The sequence below is a fragment of the Amphibalanus amphitrite genome, unplaced genomic scaffold (genome assembly GCF_019059575.1).
Source record: "Amphibalanus amphitrite isolate SeventyFive unplaced genomic scaffold, NRLGWU_Aamphi_draft 002439F_arrow, whole genome shotgun sequence".
Lineage (NCBI taxonomy): Eukaryota > Metazoa > Arthropoda > Thecostraca > Balanomorpha > Balanidae > Amphibalanus > Amphibalanus amphitrite.
In genome coordinates, this window is record NW_024883879.1 from 3691 (window position 1) to 22349 (window position 18659).

At 49.9% G+C, this 18659-nt stretch overlaps 1 protein-coding gene across 1 annotated transcript; it reads left to right on the forward strand.

Annotated features, from left to right (window-relative positions):
• Positions 1–709: 709 nt before the first annotated feature.
• Positions 710–15455, forward strand: LOC122376994. The gene is made up of 2 exons (XM_043356955.1): positions 710–1074; positions 14243–15455. The coding sequence occupies exon 2, from the start codon at positions 14245–14247 to the stop codon at positions 15433–15435; it is 1191 nt and encodes a 396-aa protein (XP_043212890.1). The 5' UTR covers positions 710–1074; positions 14243–14244; the 3' UTR covers positions 15436–15455.
• Positions 15456–18659: the final 3204 nt, after the last annotated feature.

The window sequence follows — 18659 nt, forward strand, 5'->3', positions numbered from 1 at the left end:
GAAGTATTATTGCATCTTGCCACTTTTAAAGACACAATGCAAAAATGCATTGTCATTGACACAATCTTCTAAAAATGCAATTTCCAATCAACGTCAACACAGAGAAGAATGATATCGAAAAAGTTTTTCAATAGAGATATTTTACTTTCATTGTAAATTTAAATCATTTGAATCCCGAGCGCAAAATTGACTCGTGCAAGATACACGCCAAGCTCCAAAACTCTGAGATGATCCCAATAAAGTGTCAGGTAGAGCACTCTCGTGAAATACACACCGTTTCATTATTTTTCATCCTCAGGACATTCAAATCCTTTCCCCCGCACCGCCAATCCGCTGATTCGCCTGGACGGCCACCTTTATCCCCCATGGATAGCTTCACAAGGAGCAAGGGGGCTGGGTGGCCTGTCGAATTGGATGGGCTCAGCCCTGGTGTAGCACCACTGCACCAGGGTGCCCGCCCAGACCACTCCTTATCACAATTATCTTTCCGACTCTGCAAAGTTCTCGGCAGAACGAAGGTTCTAAACCCATAAAAAAGAAAAAAAATCGTTCAATACCAGAGTACCGTGCAGTCCGCTGTCAGGGCTCAGGGATGCACCTGCTGACGTGGCCGCTCTACATCCCTGCAGAGGAATAAACCATGGAGTTCTGATTCCCTGGGCCCATCCCTGCTCTGGCCCTGCGCTCTGACCCATCGACTCAATTAGACAGGAGTCGTGCTTCACAGTGAGGCACGTGTTATTGGTAGAAAATACATTATTCGAAATAAAAATTTGGTGACAAAATATTTTTGAATGCATCGGAAATTTGCCATGATTTAGTTGGCGATTTTTTATTGTTGCTTTTCATTTTTGTTACATTTGTTTCATTGTTCTCCGTTCACACGAAATTTTAGAGAGGTCACAATTTCTGTTAAGGAATTGACGCAGCAAAATGGAAGTACTAGCAAAATTTGGCGTCCGCTGTTCGGACTGCCGATTCACATTCGCAGCTTACAAATTTGAGTGAAAACGACATTCAGCGCTGTAAATTTCTACAGCCATGAACTACATCCTGAGGAATTTTCCAAGAACGGTATGTACTATCTCGACTTACGCGGCATTTTGTATTATGATGACGGGGAAGTTTGGGTATGGAAAGTGATCTGTAACGAAGCTTATTAAAAATAGTGACAAGGCACTGGTGGATCCAGGGCGGGGCATTTGAGGACAAGGCCCCCTCGCAGCGCTCTAAATCGATGTGAATTCTCCTTTAGCCAAGCGCAGCGCACCTCATTGGCTATCGCACACTACGGAAGACGCAGCGTGAAAGACGGGCGACTCCTTCGATCACCTGATTCCCCTATATGGTACTCCTCTATCAATATGGTACTCCTCTATCAGTATGGTACTCCTCTGTCAGTATGGTACTCCTCTATCAGTATGGTACTCCTCTGTCAGTGAGTCCCGGTACAGCCTCTAGTGGCGCGTACCGTTTATGATATTTCACATGCCTACCCTCCGTTCAGTCGGACGCTGCATGTATACGACACAAGAGCATCGCACCACATAAACTGCACTCAGAAACGCGTAAGGAATCGAAATCCGATTTTTAAAATCGGGACACTTTTCGGGAGGGTACCTACGTATCGCGTGAGGATTTAGTTGAGGCAGTTCATTAGAGCAAAAGCTCCTTCCACAGCGTCCGAAAGGAACGAAATTTTGTCATGTTCTTGCAAACAATGAAACCTAAGGAGCTTTGACTAGAACAAAAATAATGCACAGTTGACTACGTAATGAATGATGTTCCACTTCTTACATCTGACACTTGCCTGGAACGTCAAGCTGTGCCGATTATCCAGCAATAAAGAGGGGCTATGTTTAGTGTGGGGGTCACAGCATTCAATTGTGTCACTCAGCCTGTGCGTAATGCGACACAGCCAAGCAACTGATTGCTTGTGAAAAATGGAACATTATTCTGCAGTCAATTGTACGTACTTACATACCCTGCACAACGACTTGCAAAGAAAGACCCCCACAGCATCCGATAGCACCTATCTAGTGTACATACCTAACAAAGTGTACATAAAATTGAGCTGAATGTTAGCTTAGGACTGATGCTATCCGGTGTCTATTTTTCGAACTAATGCCAGGGGCGGATTTAAGGCAGCCCCACACTGGACCTCGCATGCGGGTTGCGAGTTTGCGGGTTTTGAGTTTGCAGGCATAATACTAATTCATAGAGCGCTTAGACCGTTCCCTTATGGTAACTTCATGAATGCAGTGAAGCCGGTACGCCTTCAGAAAATTGCATATAGTCGCAATACCAGCGCAACGAACCAAAATTCGACTCCAACGAAAAACCCGCAAGCCTCGCAGAACTCGCAGACCTCGCAGCGAGGAAAATCGAAAGTTGACTCAAAATCAACTTTTGGAATGCGATGCAAGGTCGCCCGCAAGCTAAAAACATGTAGACTCGCTTGTTGTGGGTCAACCAGCTTAGTTTGTATTCTTTGATTTTAAAGAAACCCGAAAACCCAAAAACTCGCAACCCGCATGCGAGTTCCAGTGTGGGGCGGCCTTTAGGGCGGGAATGGCTAGGAGAGGACTACGACTTTCACCACTCCGAGACCCCGGTTTCGATCAGTTCAAGCCGCTGAGCGACTCGTCTTCATCGAATTCGGCTGCTAGAGGCCACGGGGTCATGTGGATACTGCCGTACCGCCGTTGGTTGATTGGCGCGCGGCGCGAGGCTCGCGGCTAGAGGATCGGCGTTCAGTTGCATTGGGTCGGCGACGGGGAGGGTACCGCGAGCGCGCGGTCGGTGTAGATAGAAAGGTCGCTCACAAAGGCTGTAGATGCCAGTGGGATCGATTTGTGGCCGGTGTTGATGCGGCTGGTGGAGTGCTCAGGGTCGTGAGTGAAGACGGCTAAACGCCATGGGCCTGTGGAGGAATCTAAGAGAGGTGAGTTTTCCGAGATGCCGACGGCCCATTGGCAGCAGTCCTGGTTCACACCTGAATACCAATTAATCCTCGCCAGTATTGGTGTTTTGCCAGCAGCGAGCGTATAGGGGGGGGGGGGGTCCGTTAGACCCCCTTCCGTTGGACACCCCTTCGCTGTTTTGCCCCTGATCAAGCTAGAGCCCCGCGGAAAAAAACGAGCGTGTTGCCCGTGACGAGAGGAAGCCGATGATACCCAATTTTAACCCGCGCCCCACGGGGGCTATTCATAGTCCCCTCCCGTTTTTCTGCAATAACTTCTAAATCGCTTGATGTATCGCCGCCAAACGCTCAGTACCTTCGCCTGCATCGGCTTGACACCTTGTGTCAAAATTTGAATCTCGTATCTATCATAGGTCGGCCGAAAATGACGTCAGAGTGACGTCATGTTCGGCCGATTTCGACGCAAAACATTGAACCACGGGAATCGCTTCCAAGAGCTCATTTTTTGAGCTAGATCCAATTTCTTTGCATGAGAGGACTCAGAATGGACTGCGCTATCAAAATGCTATCTCGAATTTTCAAAATCTTAAAAATTTCGAAAATTATATATATTAAAATTCAAAATTTGTATTTTTATCTTTTTTTCAAAAATGTTTGACTTTTCGAAAAAACCGGAATACGTGTGATAGAACACATGCATATGACTTAGGTACTCTAGCAAGTTTTAGCCAGATATCTTTAAAGATGACCAAGTTATACGCATTATAGCAAAAATTTCACAATTTTAAATTTTTCAAATCAATTTGTCTGTACGAATTTGACATCGCACACCAATATAAATAGCACCATCGTGTTCCTGAGCTCAAACTATATCCGATAGTCATGCTTTTGTTGAAAAATTTCAACTTTGAAATTTGACCTTTTTTGGCCTAGAAGTGGCCTGACCTCAGCTATATTCAGATGAAAATGGCCTCAAATGACACCGGCGACACCGAATTCGAAATCTATGACCTAAATGGACCATAAAACATGTTTCACGTGACCGACTTATGACATAAGATTTCCGTGACCTATGATGACCTGACCCTGACCTGAAAATCAAAGTACAAGTTTCGTATCCTCAGGGTATCTAAAGTATCTGTTCACGAGTGTGTAAACCAAAAATCAGCCTAATCTGACTTGTAAGACGGCAGCCAGAGTCCAAAAAGTGAAAAGTCAAATATCGATAATTTTTACTTTGACCTGACCTGTGACGTCATCGGTGACCTCGAGGTCAATGAAATTAGGTTTCGCTCGACAGTTTTTTCCGGGACTATCAGATGCCGTTTGATATTTGACAATTGGCCCAGTACTTTCGGAGTTAGGAGGGGGGAGCTATGAATAGCCCCCCCCCACACGTGGGGCGTGTTATACACAGACCCCAGTGGGGCGCGGGTTAACCCTCGCCCGTAAACGGCGATCTGCCACCTTCGCCCATGCAGGGGGGGGGGGGGTTGGTGCGACCCCCCCCTTGGCGTTTGAAAACGGAGCGTCGTAGAGCTTAGCGGAAAAGACCAACGGATTGCTCTCGCCGAGATCTCGCGATTGGTGGTATATTTTTTGGTCCTAGGTCAACATTTGACCTACTTTTGACCGGTCAAAGGTCAAATTTTTCGGAAAAATAGACTTTTTCAACTTTCCGCGGCGATTGCGGCATAACGGTGGGAGATATCGACTTGCAACCTTCACTATCGTGTTCCTTGATCAATTCTCTATCGTTTGGTATGTATTTCGTTTCCCTAGCTCTAAAAATGGCGCGTTGGGAGCGCCGGAAGTCGGCAAGGTCACAGTCGGCGGCAGAAATTCGAAAAATCAAAATTTAAATTTTTGAAATCTGATTGTATTTTTGGATTTGGGAGGTCCATTTGCTCCCTATAGAAGCTAATATTGCTGCATATTCCCATCGATGTGACAAGAATTAGCAAAATAGTGGTTCGGGCGCTTTTCAAAAATAGTACCGGACGCTGTTCCTCTTGTGACGTCATAGCTCCGTGACCTGACCTGACCCGGTCAAGTTTCTTATACCATATGATAGCCAATACTTGCCCCAACATGCATGGGAAGTTTCATCACGATCCATCAACCGATGTCCGTACCACCGGCAGGAAACCTGGGGCGTTGGCACTCAGTTTGTGAAAATCCGGCCGGAGGCTGTTCCCTTTGTGACGTCATAACTCCGTGACCTGACATGACCCGGTCAAATTTTTTTTATCAAAAGATGCGCAAGGTTTGCCCCATAAGGTACCCAAAATTTGGCGGCGCTGCGCGCCGCCGTTTTTGCACTATTTCCGAAAAACCTCAGGGGGGGGGGGGTTGCACCAACCCCCCCCCCTACATGGGCGAGGGTTAAGGTCATAGGTCATTGGTTGACCTTGCAGGTCAAGTTAATGACCCAAAAGTCGGGAAAATCGGGACCTGTTAAAACGTCGTAAAGTGTGGCTTCTATGCTTTTTTCGGGGTGCTGATCTAGAATATTATGTTTGTTTTGATCACAGATAATGGCTTCATGCATTTAGGCCAGGTCGGGTCAGGTCAGGTCAGGTCAACCAGTAGGGGTCCCGCCGGGTATTCGTAATAGGTGTCAAACGCCTCTGACAGCTTTGTAACATGTTACGAACGCACCAAAACTTCTTCGTGAATATTCAAATGGCTGCTAAATTCGAATTTAGCTGCAACAAGATAGAAACATGTATATAAAACTTGAAGAAGTGCACCAAAGTCATCAAAGGTCATTGACCTGACCTGAACTTCAGGTGACCTTGAAACCCACCCTAATGCATGGAAACAACATCATATCACATGTCCGGACGCTTGTTACCACGAAAAGACTACAAAGTGCAAACGCGCGGATAATGCGAGCCGACATTTTTTTTTTGTCAATGGCAAAGACAGCGGGCCCATGACAACGGCAAAAATAATCCGAGCGTGTTCCAACCCTCTTTCAAGTTTCTTCTGAGTGGTGACATATTTAGCGACATTTATTGCGAGTTTGGGTGAGCCGTGTTGTAATGAGATTACATTTTTTTTCACCAGACTATGCATGAAAATTTTGAACGCAGGCTGAGTTCACTGGCGCACATTCCTCAGCAGCAGGTGTTCCTGTCCCGACCTTCCTTTCCCTCTCCCACGCTACGCGCGAAAACAGCGAGGCATTCCGCGCCAAAATGGCGCAGCAAATGGAGCCGCGCAACAACGCAGCCGGGAGATTAGAGGCGACCGAGGCGTCAGTAACGACTGAAACGAGTATCCATAACCGGAGTAACAGCCATTCAGGATGCTCTCGGTAGCAGAGGCGGATCGGCCAAACCTTCCCGAAGTCACGTACTTGAAAGAGGACGCCAACAAATGGCGCGGCCCACCTCCGGCTTCAGTAATTAAGGAGGCAGGGGCATGCCAAACGGGAAAACAAGGGAAGAGTGAGCAGCAAACACATTGCAACAGCAATCAGCGGGCCAAATCAACAACGACAATTGCACGACTGAAACCACCATTCGAAGGCGAATCCGTAGATACCCGACAACCCACAATCAAATCCAACCCTTGCATAGAAAAGCCATCAGGAGGAGACAGGGATCATTGCAAGACATAAAGCAATGCAGGGAAATTGTCGGTGCTGCAAACCAAAGCTCCGAAGCTAAATGAGAACGGTATACTATTCTCTGGTTCAGGATGCTTATAAACTCAACGGAAGAAAGACAACCGGCAAGGAAAAACAAATGAATGTACAGTTGACCCGGTTGCACGACCGCCGGCAAACAGACTGAAAAAAAAAGATGTTTCATGATACCGGCTCGGCAGTACACAGAAAATACGCAAAACATCAGCGGAAGAGTGGTAGTATGAACGGAACCAAATTGTCTCTGAGTTGATGAGCGGCTTAGAAAATTACATGCAAAATAGCGAATTCACAATCAAGAACCACTAAAAGAAGAGAAATCGCCCGTGTAGCTCAAAACAGCTAAATCAACAGAGAAGGAATTCGCAAAAAGTTGAGTCCTCACAAAAGCTCACCAAATCTGAAGAAAAGTTAACCGGAAATGAAACCAAGACGCTGCAGAAATTCACTCAACCCGCAACAAGGGAACCGGTTAATTGCACATTGGAAGGATCCGCCGAATTTAAAGAGCGGGTCAGGTCACCAGAAGATAAACGTGGAACATATCTTTTCACACAGCTGAAACAAATTCAGAAGGGCCGGCTTTTCACGGAATGGATCAAGAACTGGAGATGAAATCGTTGCGCGGCAGAAAATCGCCCAACCCCAGAGCTGCAACATGTCACTTGTAAATTGGAAAGGACCTGCTGTTTACCGAATGAATCAAGTTACCAGAAGATGAACGTGAAACCCAGCGAGTGGCCGTATTCCGGACTTCTCGAAATCATCTACTTCCGAAGCTGGAACGAATAGCCACGCTAACAGTTTTCCGTTTAAACCAGCGAGGATAAAAAAAAAACATCTGTGAGAGATGAACATCAAGGGAGCTCGACTATGCGTCAAATTGAAGATGAGGCAAATATTGGATGTCGCCATGCCGAGACACGAAAGAACAGCAATTTTTTCATCAAGAATCTGGAGCGGTTTCTGAAGAGAAGCCCAAAACAAGCAAAGATGAGAAGTGAAGACAAATTTAAAATCAACCCGAGCTGAAGTAAAATTAACGGATTACAGCACAAGAAAAACCCGATAAAGAAGGGAAAGACCACAGCTACAGCAATACTGTCAGGTCATCCGCCTACAAAACCAAGCAAACGCCTCCAGAAAAGGATTTGCAATTGCAACTTTCGTGGAATGGAACAAGAAATTTGTATAACTAAGGTCAGAATCAAGCGAAGGAAATTCACAAAGAACAGAACATCTGAGCACAAGGCCCCTCGAAATCGCGAGAAACCAGCAAAATGGCGTCGGTGAAAGGCGAAAGATCGAGAGAAAGGACGGAAAGCATAAAAAGGGGAGGAGAGACGGCGCTCCCACTCACTGCTCCTCCGGACGTCACTCGCAAACAGTGCTCCTCCGGGCGTCACCACGCAGCCGAGATCCAGTCAGCGCTACACTTCGCAGCAGCCTCTTCGGCGACTATCGGTTGCAAGTGAGTCTGAAGCGGACACATCAGAACGCATCCTGGCCCCCTTCACCATGTAACCACGCCTCATAATTCATATTCACCCCTAGCCGCCGGTTACAATTATGATACTTGTTGGTCTTTCCGTTTGTGCGGGTGCCACCCCGGGTATGGTCCAACCCTTTGTAGACATTCACCGGTCGGGGGAGGGGGTTCGTTTAGTAAGTCTACATCGCCCACCCGGTATAGATCATACTGCGGCGCGATAACGGCGAGGCTCGATGAAATACGTCGATCCAAGATTGTAAATACGTTGGGTCAAACGTTTTTTTTTTTCCGCGGGCGAGGTGAGCCCGCCCGGCTTCTCAGGCCCGGCAGGATATGTGGGCATTGAATTGCGCTTCAGGATTATCCTTTTTTTGGGGGGGGGGGCATCAATTATGCATCAGGCATCTAAAGGGTGCCTACTCCGTTTTTTTCAGTTAGTGGGGAGGGGTAGATTTTAAGCCTAAGCAGTTTCATCCGATACAAGGGGTCAATGAGTTTGAGTGCAGGAAAGATTTTGTAGCCGCTTGGGGGCTCGCTCCGCCCCAAAACTGTGTGAATAACTTGTTAGGTTACCGGTCGATTTAGTTTTTTTTTCCGTTCCTTTTTTTTGAATCATTTGCTTTTGTATTGCGAGTTTCATATCTTCTTGTTTGATTGAATATATCTTGGAAAAGTACTCATATCTGTTGGGGATATTAGGGAGGGAATGGTGAACGAGCAGACCCAGCGAGAGCGTTTTGGCCGTCGATACTTGAAAAACCAAGCGAAACATCACCCTTCACACTGCTCTCACCCGTGAGCATGCCGTTTCTTCGCGGAACACAAACACTGGGAAAACGCACGCAGTATCACGCCGAGTCGTTGTTGCACTAGTGACCGTCGTTAAAGCTCTAACTCGTAATAATGAGAGTGAAATAGATATTTGCCTCGGTGTTACTTCTAAACTTGATAATGATGAGTCACAGTTACCTCGATTTAGCGTGTTTTTTTTTTAAGTTATCGTAAGTACATTAAAATCTATGTCTGTTCGCGTTCTCTTCCGAATGTACAAGGATAGGTAGGGTCCACTTTCATGGGCGGAGTCAGCCGGCACGGCCGTCAGTGATTGGCGCAGTTTTATTCGGGGGGAGAGGTACCGCTTAAGGGACGGGCCCAGCTACACTAATCTCGGAGAGCGCGGGAGTGACCAGGCTGACCCGGAAGCACCTGAACTGATTCCACATCCTCGTCGTCTGGCCAACTCGCGGCCGAGTTAATATCCTGCCTTAAGACATTGCAGCGCTCGAACGGGAGCTGTTTGATTGTCGTCCGGTCAGAACGGACCGGGTTATGATCCTGCCCTAAGACAATGCAGCGCTCGAACGGGAGCTGTTCGATTGTCGCCCGGTCAGAACGGACCGGGTTATGATCCTGCCTTAAGACACTGCAGCGCTCGAACGGGAGCTGTTTGACTGTCGCCCGGTCAGAACGGACCGGGTTATTATCCTGCCTTAAGACACTGCAGCGCTCGAACGGGAGCTGTTTGATTGTCGCCCGGTCAGAACGGACCGGGTTATGATCCTGCCTTAAGACACTGCAGCGCTCGAACGGGAGCTGTTTGATTGTCGCCCGGTCAGAACGGACCGGGTTATTATCCTGCCTTAAGACACTGCAGCGCTCGAACGGGAGCTGTTTGTTGTCGTCCGGTCAGAACGGACCGGGTTATGATCCTGCCTTAAGACACTGCAGCGCTCGAACGGGAGCTGTTTGATTGTCGTCCGGTCAGAACGGACCGGGTTATGATCCTGCCTTAAGACAATGCAGCGCTCGAACGGGAGCTGTTTGATTGTCGCCCGGTCAGAACGGACCGGGTTATTATCCTGCCTTAAGACACTGCAGCGCTCGAACGGGAGCTGTTCGATTGTCGCCCGGTCAGAACGGACCGGGTTATTATCCTGCCTTAAGACACTGCAGCGCTCGAACGGGAGCTGTTTGTTGTCGTCCGGTCAGAACGGACCGGGTTATGATCCTGCCTTAAGACAATGCAGCGCTCGAACGGGAGCTGTTTGATTGTCGTCCGGTCAGAACGGACCGGGTTATTATCCTGCCTTAAGACACTGCAGCGCTCGAACGGGAGCTGTTTGATTGTCGCCCGGTCAGAACGGACCGGGATATTATCCTGCCTTAAGACAATGCAGCGCCCGAACGGGAGCTGTTTGATTGTCGTCCGGTCAGAACGGACCGGGTTATTATCCTGCCTTAGACAACGCAGCGCTCGCACGGGAGCTGTTCGATTGTCGCCTGGTCAGCACTGACCGGGTTATCATCCGTCCACATTTTCCAGCCCATAATAATCTCAGCACAAGGAATGCTTGCCGCTCCGCCTGGTCCGTACGGGTCGATGACTCAAATAGGGGGCGGGGACTCCGCCCGGTAGCCCGGCCGGTGGGGCCGAGCGGCGCAATTAACCCGGCCGGGGGAGGGACGCTTGGGCGGCCCGCCGCCCTGTCATGCGAGTGAACGCTTATGCCATCTAGGGAGTGAATCAGAAACGATAAGCCGAGCCCTCCTCGGTTACCGGCGTGACACGCGACCGTAGTGCCGTCTGCAGGACAGACACGACACTTTCAAGGGGGCCGAGCCGACCACGATTACGCTCAGACACTGACAGGTAGAGAATATGTATGTGAGATGCCTGATCGACGTTAAGACAAGCCGACAGTGTTAATAGTCAAGTAACATAACTTACAGAGTCTTCTATTCCCGGTTTCGCTCCATGATAGGCAGAAGGTATCATTTAGAGAATCATTTAGACAAGGGGATGCTGAATTTAAGTCTTGATTTCGCAGCCGGCAATAAATTCCCATCTAGGACATTTAAGATACGGACAGGTTTTGCATAGCTAATAATTGGTGATATCTTCAATTGAGCACGACCCGATCAACAACTAATTAGACCGCTCTTGGCCACAAGGATCTCAGTAATAGAACACTTGTTTAGAACTGATCACCGTCAACCCGGCTTGTGTAGATGACCGATGGCCTCAGGGTAACGTGATGATGGAAAGTCAATGAAACAGAAGCCGTTTTCGCTAACACTTAGAGTTTGCAATTACGAGAATTAGCTCGAGTCTAAGGGAAAGACTGGCCATCATTTTATATTTGGGTTTCGTGAAACCTCCGTGCATAAATTTGAGTTTCACAGTAAACAAGGATAGTTTTTTCATGATTTATCACCCGGCACCTTAAGGCATTCGACAGTTCTCGGCCGTGAATCGTTTTGCGGGCTAATCTCCTGGCGAGACCTACCAGCTATGTAACATTGCTAGAGCGTCATTAATTAAGATTTTTTTTTGGGGAAATCGTCGATATGAAAACGAGACGTAAATTGGGAAAAATATGCAAACTCGATAATGTGCTATTGATTGAATAAACCCAGTTTTCTTGTATTCAGGTTTATTGTTAAACTTTGCGTACCGGAGTTGCCGTAAAAGTGAAGTCCAGTGAAATTGAAATCAACGTAGTAGGCAAAGGTGCTTATCAATTGTTAAGTGCAAACGCTTGCAATTATCACTATTTTCCAGGCCAAAGCCTTTAGCGGAGGGACTTTATAAGCCCCGCTACGGTTCTATCTTTTGAATCAGCGTTCCCTCGATCGTTAGGATTTTGCTACGATGAATATTGGGGATGTAATTGCAACTCATTAAAGTCAATTAGCAGCAATTTCGGCATAAGGTTGGTGATCCTTGTTTTGTGTGGCTTCGGTAATTTCGTGATTAGGCATTTCATTCGGTATCGACATGATAATTATGGTTTCGTAGTGTGACGGAAATGGTTTCGTAGTGAACAACATAATAGATATCTATCGGGCTGGAGGCCGTTCCATTCGTAACAAAGGGCCTTTACTCGTGACGTTCACCAGGAGGGGCCGTGCACGGTAAAGCACCGCTGACGCTGATTTTTCCTCCGCTGCCAATAGTGTTCTGATTTGATCCTCTACACTCTCCCTCTCTCTCTCTCTCTCTCTCTCTCTCTCTTTCTCTCTCTCTCTCTCCCTCTCTCTCTCTCTCCCCTTCGTTATCTCTCTCTCTCTTCCTCCTTCGTTATCTCTCGCTTCCTCTCTCTTTCTCCCTTTTCTCTCTCTTTTCTCTATCTGTCTCTCTCTCTCTCTCTCTCTCTCTCTCTCTCTCTCTCTCTCTCTCTCTCTCTCTCTCTCTCTCTCTCTCTCTCTTTCTCTTACCCTTACGATGAACACGCAGCTACACGTACGTACAGTCACTCAGGCGGGAACGGGAGACAAGTTTCGGAGGCTGGAGGATTCACGATTCGCCCACCGCGTCGGCATGATATTCTCGCACATATAACCAGGAACCTAGGATTAGAAACGAGACCCCTGACAGGAATGGAACGTACGACATAATAGGACGTGTTTAGCCCGGGCGGAAGAGAGGAAGGAGCATGCGACCACGCCCCTGCGCGTTAAGTTCTGCCGGTAAGGACGCATCATTGGGGAGAAGGGACCTGAAAAACGTCCAAGTCTAGTTACATGGGAGCAAACGGAAACGGGACACTTAGACACCTAGGAGCACGCAGTAAAGCGCGAACATACGCTTGTGACCGGAGGGCGGCACTGTAAGACGCGATATACGCTGGTTGTCGGGGAGACACCGTAAGACGCGATACGCTGGTGGTCGGGGAGACACCGTAAGGCGCGATATACGCTGGCGGTCGGGGAGACGCCGTAAGACGCGATACGCTGGTGGTCGGGGAGACACCGTAAGACGCGATACGCAGGTGATCGGGGAGACACCGTAAGTCGCGAACATAGGTCCCTCACTGGTACTTACACCTCGATAGGTTCGGGAATAACTCCAGTAGAGTTCGGGTAAAATTTAAATATAGGAAGGGCCTGCGTCAAGCTCGGACGTATCCATCACTGGCAGGGTGGATGCCATCGGCAGAGCGGCAGAGAACGTTATATGCGATACAATGGTAACCCAGTGACCGCAGTTAGTCGATGAACGGATCCACATCGCGGTGAGTCGGGTAATTTGGGGGACATTGTGCATTTGTTTATTTAGGTAGGCTGCGACGGCAGTTTAATACGAGGTGCCTCGGAAAGTTACGCCGTAAGACGCTAGTCCCGGTTCCAGGACGGTACGCGCCGTAAGTCGCGAATACGCAATAAAGCGGTGCCAGCCGTAATAAGGCGCGAAATATACGCTGTAAGTCGTCACGTCGTCATCATAGGGCAAGGACGCGGTAAGACGCGAATAACCGCAGGTGATCGGATAGAGATACCGTAATTCGCGATTATACGCCGGTTATCGGGGGACGATACCGTAAGACGCGAATTATACGCTGTAAGTCGTCACTTAGTCGTTATAGGGCAAGGACGCTGTAAGACGCGAGTTATACGCCGTAAGTCGTCGGGAGATGCAGTAAGACGCGAGATAATACGTAGTAAGACGTGCTTTGTGATCCCAAATGTAGACCATCGATGAGTAGAAAGGGCCCATTAGGCGGAACGTGTAGAATTAATTGATGTGTTTCGATTAACTCCGATAGGCAGAGTGGAAGTTCAAAGGTTCCAAGGGTACTCCAGAGCCGAGGTAATTTGGGACGTGGGATCGACTGCAGGGATAGGAAAAGGGGGTGGGAAGCGAGACGTCGCAGTTCGGCAATACGGACAAGTTTGAGTCAGATGAGTGAAAGTGTGTGAGACTGGATGAGTGTCTGCGGGAGCAATTGCGCTTAGGTTAATCAGTTCGACCACCTAGCACCCTTTTATTATCCTCAGGGATGGACCATGCCCGAGGGATCCAGAACAAACGCTTAACTGCTCCCCCTCTGTTGTGGTGAAACCCAATGATGCAGTGCCTGTGTGTTCGCCAAAGACTGACTTGCCTCAAATGGCCTCGCTAAATGCACTCCTCACCGAGGGCGGACGGCAGAGATCAAAGTCCGCACAGAGCCGACCCGCACTAGGACACGAACCCCAACAGAGCCCGGGACGACTGAGGAGAGAGGCCCCCCTACAGACTGGCACGCCCAACGTGGGGCCAAGTCAAGTCGATGGCATCACATAAACCCGGCAGAACGGCGCGTGCTCACGAACCCAAAGAAGAAGAATCACAAGCTTACTGAGAGGATCAGGCCAGCCAGCCGCAGTGACGCTCAGGTTTCTTCCACAGAGATGGAGCGATACCGCGTGCTGGGATCTGTCGACAGCTACGATGGACAACAAAACCTAGACGAATGGATCCAGATGCTAACAAGAGCGGCCGAATTTGCGGGATGGAATGAAGAACAGACATTCAAGGCGGCAATGTTCCGGCTTCGCGGAGAGGCCGGAGAACATGCCGAACAACTGCGGGATGAAGGAAAAATTAACACCTGGAAAGAACTACAAACAGTATTAAAGGAACGTTTCATCACATCCGGCAAAGAGCAGTGGCACCAATATCTTTTAAACACGGGAACTCAGGGCACCAAGACTGTCCAAGAGTGGGCCCAGACAGTGAGAAAACTTTCCCTTCTGGCGCTCGGACCCGAGATGCAGGAAATCAAGATGGAAGGAGAAGATGGCGAAGAAAATCAAGATGAGCAACTGAGACAGGAAACAGCCGCCAAAAGGGAAGCTCGCAAGAAACTTTTGGACTACATGAGAAAATCTAACTTCATTCGCGGACTCAAAAGTAGCTTGCGACAAATGGTCTGGAGAAAGAAATGCAAAACGTTTGATGAAGCAGTCCAAGCAGCCGCCGAGGAAGAAGCTGTGGAGGCGAGTCATCGAGAGGAAGAAGTTCTAAGCTGCTACAAACGCGATATCCCAAGCTTCACGAGTCAAGGGCTAATGGAACAGCTAGTGGCTGCCCTAGAAATTCACGACGCTAAGAAAAAGAAAGAGGACACCGACGAAGAAACTACCAAAACAGCTCGAGGAGGACTGAAGAAAGAAACAGCAAAGAAACAAAGCCAGAAATCCCTACCTCGCAACCAGCGCCGACCGATCGACGGGGACTCCGAGGATGAAGACGAAGAGGAGGACGAAGAGGAGGAAGAGGAATACGAGAGACGACCGCGCCGGAGGGGATACCAACAAGGAGGGACACGATCTCGCTGGAACGGACGAGGCAGGACGGCGGAAGGCTATCAGCAGTACGACGACCAACTACCGCTGCCCCGAGCACCCCGCAGAGCGACGCCCGTCCGCCAGTGGACCCGCCGTGAGAGGAACGACGAAGCGGTTGGAAATGGAGCACGGCCCCGAGAATATGACTCACGAGTGATCTGCTTCTACTGCAATGAGGCTGGACACATCAAGAGATTCTGTCCCCACAATCCAGAGCGGCAGTCGGGAAACGAGTACCGCCGGCTGCGCTGAAGCGGCAGCCGGCGCAACTGATGCTGCGACGCCCTTACAGAACTCCGCAAAATAGTAATGTTCGAGGTTACGCCACGTCCTATCAGATCGAGACCAGAAAGCAGACAGAAGTCAGCCAGGTACGCGCTAGGCCGACACCGGATACTCTCGAAGCCACCGGAGCAAGACGACTGAGGACGTGTACATGCCGGATTCAAATCGAAGGCACAGACGCCTTTGTGCTCCTCGACACAGGTTCCATGGTCACCATCGTCAATGCAGAACTTCTGGAGTTCAAGCACGGCATCACAAGACCCCCAGGCGAGACCACCAACGTCATCCTAAAATCTGCTTCAGGACATCAAATACCGGTCGCGTACGAAGTCACCCTCAGCTTCACATTTGGAAAAATCACGACAAAACATCCGGCTCTCGTATGCAGAGACATCCTTCAAGACGCTATCATTGGTTTTGACTACATTCAACGACACGGGGTGGCCATCGACGCAGTAAGACAGTTCGTCCAGCTGCCAGGATCCGAGCAAATACCCCTGCAAAATGCCGATCAAGTGGTCGACGAATGCCTCTCCGGCTGGTGTGTGAGCAGGAACCCGCCTGAAAAACACCCGGGACACCACCCAAGATCGAGCGAGGAGAGAGAGGGATGCCCGCGGGCGACTGGAAGAGGTAGCGAGAGACCGGAACAGCTCGACGAAAAGCAGGAAGGGAAGGAACAGACGGCGATCAACGAAACCAAACTACACCCAGTCGAAACGTCAATGCAAGTGGGCAAGGACAAGCTACACTGCCCGACTCAGACAGAAGAGCGGGGAGAGGCGAGTGGAGATCAACCACCAACCACCGTCGTGTCCGACAATGACTGCCAGGATGGGAGGAACACAAACCGCACCGGACCCAGCCTGAACCAAACAAACACCGCCCAAACACCACCGAAGGGCAGTCCAGACAGACACCGAGAAACAGAAACAACAGAACGGAGAGGAGACGAGGAGAACCAGATCGACGCAAACGAAGAGTCACCGGCCTCGGAGACCGACCCCATACAACCACCACCAGACAGCAGTGGAGACCAACACCAAGAACAAGAAACAGGGGAACAGATCGAAGAAGATGGGAAACGTCTCCACCAAAACGCAGGAGCGCCGGCTTCATCAACCAACACCGCCCAACTACGACCAAAGGGCGATCCAGACAGACACCGAGAAACAGAAACACCAGAACGGAGGGAAGACGAGGAGGACCGGATCGACGCCAACGAAGAAGCGCCGACCTCGGTGACCGACCCCAACCAACCACCGCCCGAAGGCAGTCCAGACCGACGGCCAGAACAGGGAACAGCGGAACAGAAGGACAGAAAGGTAAACCAGATCTACCAACAAGAAGGAGCGCCGGTTTCAGGAACGGACACCACCGACCAAGATGCAAACAGCACCAGCGAGGCTCCGCCAACCAGTTACCCAATCAACATCGGAGCGGCTTCTCCGGAGGAGAAGAGTCAGCTGTTGGAACTGGTGGAGGAATACTCCGAGTGCTTCGCCTGGAACGGGGAGCTGGGAAACTGCGACCTCCTCCAACATCGGATTGAACTCACCAGCGACGAGCCTGTGCGGAGACCAGCCTACAAGGTGGCTCAAGTCGATCGGGACATCATAGAAAAAGAGGTGCGTGAGATGCTGGAAAAGGGAGTTATTGAGCCGTCTGTGTCACCCTACGCGGCCGGAGTGGTCTTTGTACCGAAGAAATCTGGAGAGACACGATTCTGTGTGGACTACCGGGGCCTAAACAAGATCACGAAGGCAGATAACTACCCCATGCCACTCACGCGCAGCGAAATCTTCAACACCCTCGGGGAAGCGAAGATTTTCAGCTGCCTTGACTGCCAACAAGGCTACTGGCAGGTAACCATCGCTGAAGAAGACCGTCACAAGACAGCATTCAGGTGTTTCCTGGGCTTGTACCATTACATTCGCATGCCCTTTGGATTAAAAACGAGTCCTTCGACCTACCAGCGTCTCATGTCGCACATCCTCTCCGGATACACTGGAAAGTTTGCCCATTGTTTCATCGATGACATCATCTGTTATTCGAAAACCTTTGAGGAGCACCTGGAACATCTCAAACTCATCTTTACAAGACTGAAGGACGCAGGGATCAAACTGAAACCCTCCAAATGCGTGCTGGCCAAAGAGGAGGTGAAGTACCTGGGCCACATCATATCTCCAGGGGAGATAAGGCCGGACCCCGACAACATCACCAAAATCCGTGACCTGCCGGCACCCAACACCGTCAAGCAAGTGCGGTCCTTCCTCGGGATGGCGTCGTACTATCGGACCTTTCTGCCAGACTTCAGCAGAAGAGCGCAACCTCTCACTGAGCTCACCAAAAAGCGTGCAACGTTCCACTGGGGTCAGAAAGAGGAGGAGGCCTTCGAAGACCTCAAAACGGCGCTCACTCAAGAACCGGTGTTGACCCTACCAGATTTCACCAAGCCCTTCATCTTGATGACGGACGGAAGCTCCACAGGACTGGGGGCGATTCTGGGCCAGCAGTTCGACGGAGAAGCAAAGGAGAGGGTCATCGCGTATGCCTCGAGACGAACAACCAAGCTGGAGGAGAACTACTCGGCGTGCGAACTGGAGTGCGTGGCCCTCGTATGGGCAGTGCAGCACTTTAGGGACTTCATCCTGGGCCGCCGGGTAGAAGTGGTCACCGACCACTGGGCTCTAAAGTGGCTGCAAGACCTACGCAATCCGAACCCGAGACTTCAGAGATGGCGAATGGCCCTGCAAGAATTTGACATCAACATCACTCACAAGCCCGGAAACCAGCACCGGAACGCGGACTTCTTGTCGCGCATATACGAGGATGACAGCCAGCCGGAAGCCCGTCGAGAGGAGGTCAGCAACAAAAAGGACCCCGACAGAGATCAAACTCACGTGTCAACCATCGAAGCCAGCTCGGAACAGCCCCCTCAACTCCAGGGAGGGAGCCACAAAGCCGTTTCCCCAGGAGATGGGCGGAGGCAGCTGGCCGATTTACAGAAAAGGGACCCGGACTGCAAGGAACTGAGGCGAGCGCTGGAGCAAGGACTCGAAATGCCTACGTGGGCAAGGAGACACCAGTTTAAGGTCAGCGATGATGACATTCTGGAAAGAGTGAACACTGAGCGAGCAGGGGAGGACCTCAGACAGATCGTTCTCCCTCAGTGCTTAGTGAAAGCCGCA

Bases quoted from the DNA above. Each gene is read 5' to 3' on its own strand.
- LOC122376994 (XM_043356955.1), top strand. From the start codon at position 14,245: ATGGAGCGATACCGCGTGCTGGGATCTGTCGACAGCTACGATGGACAA.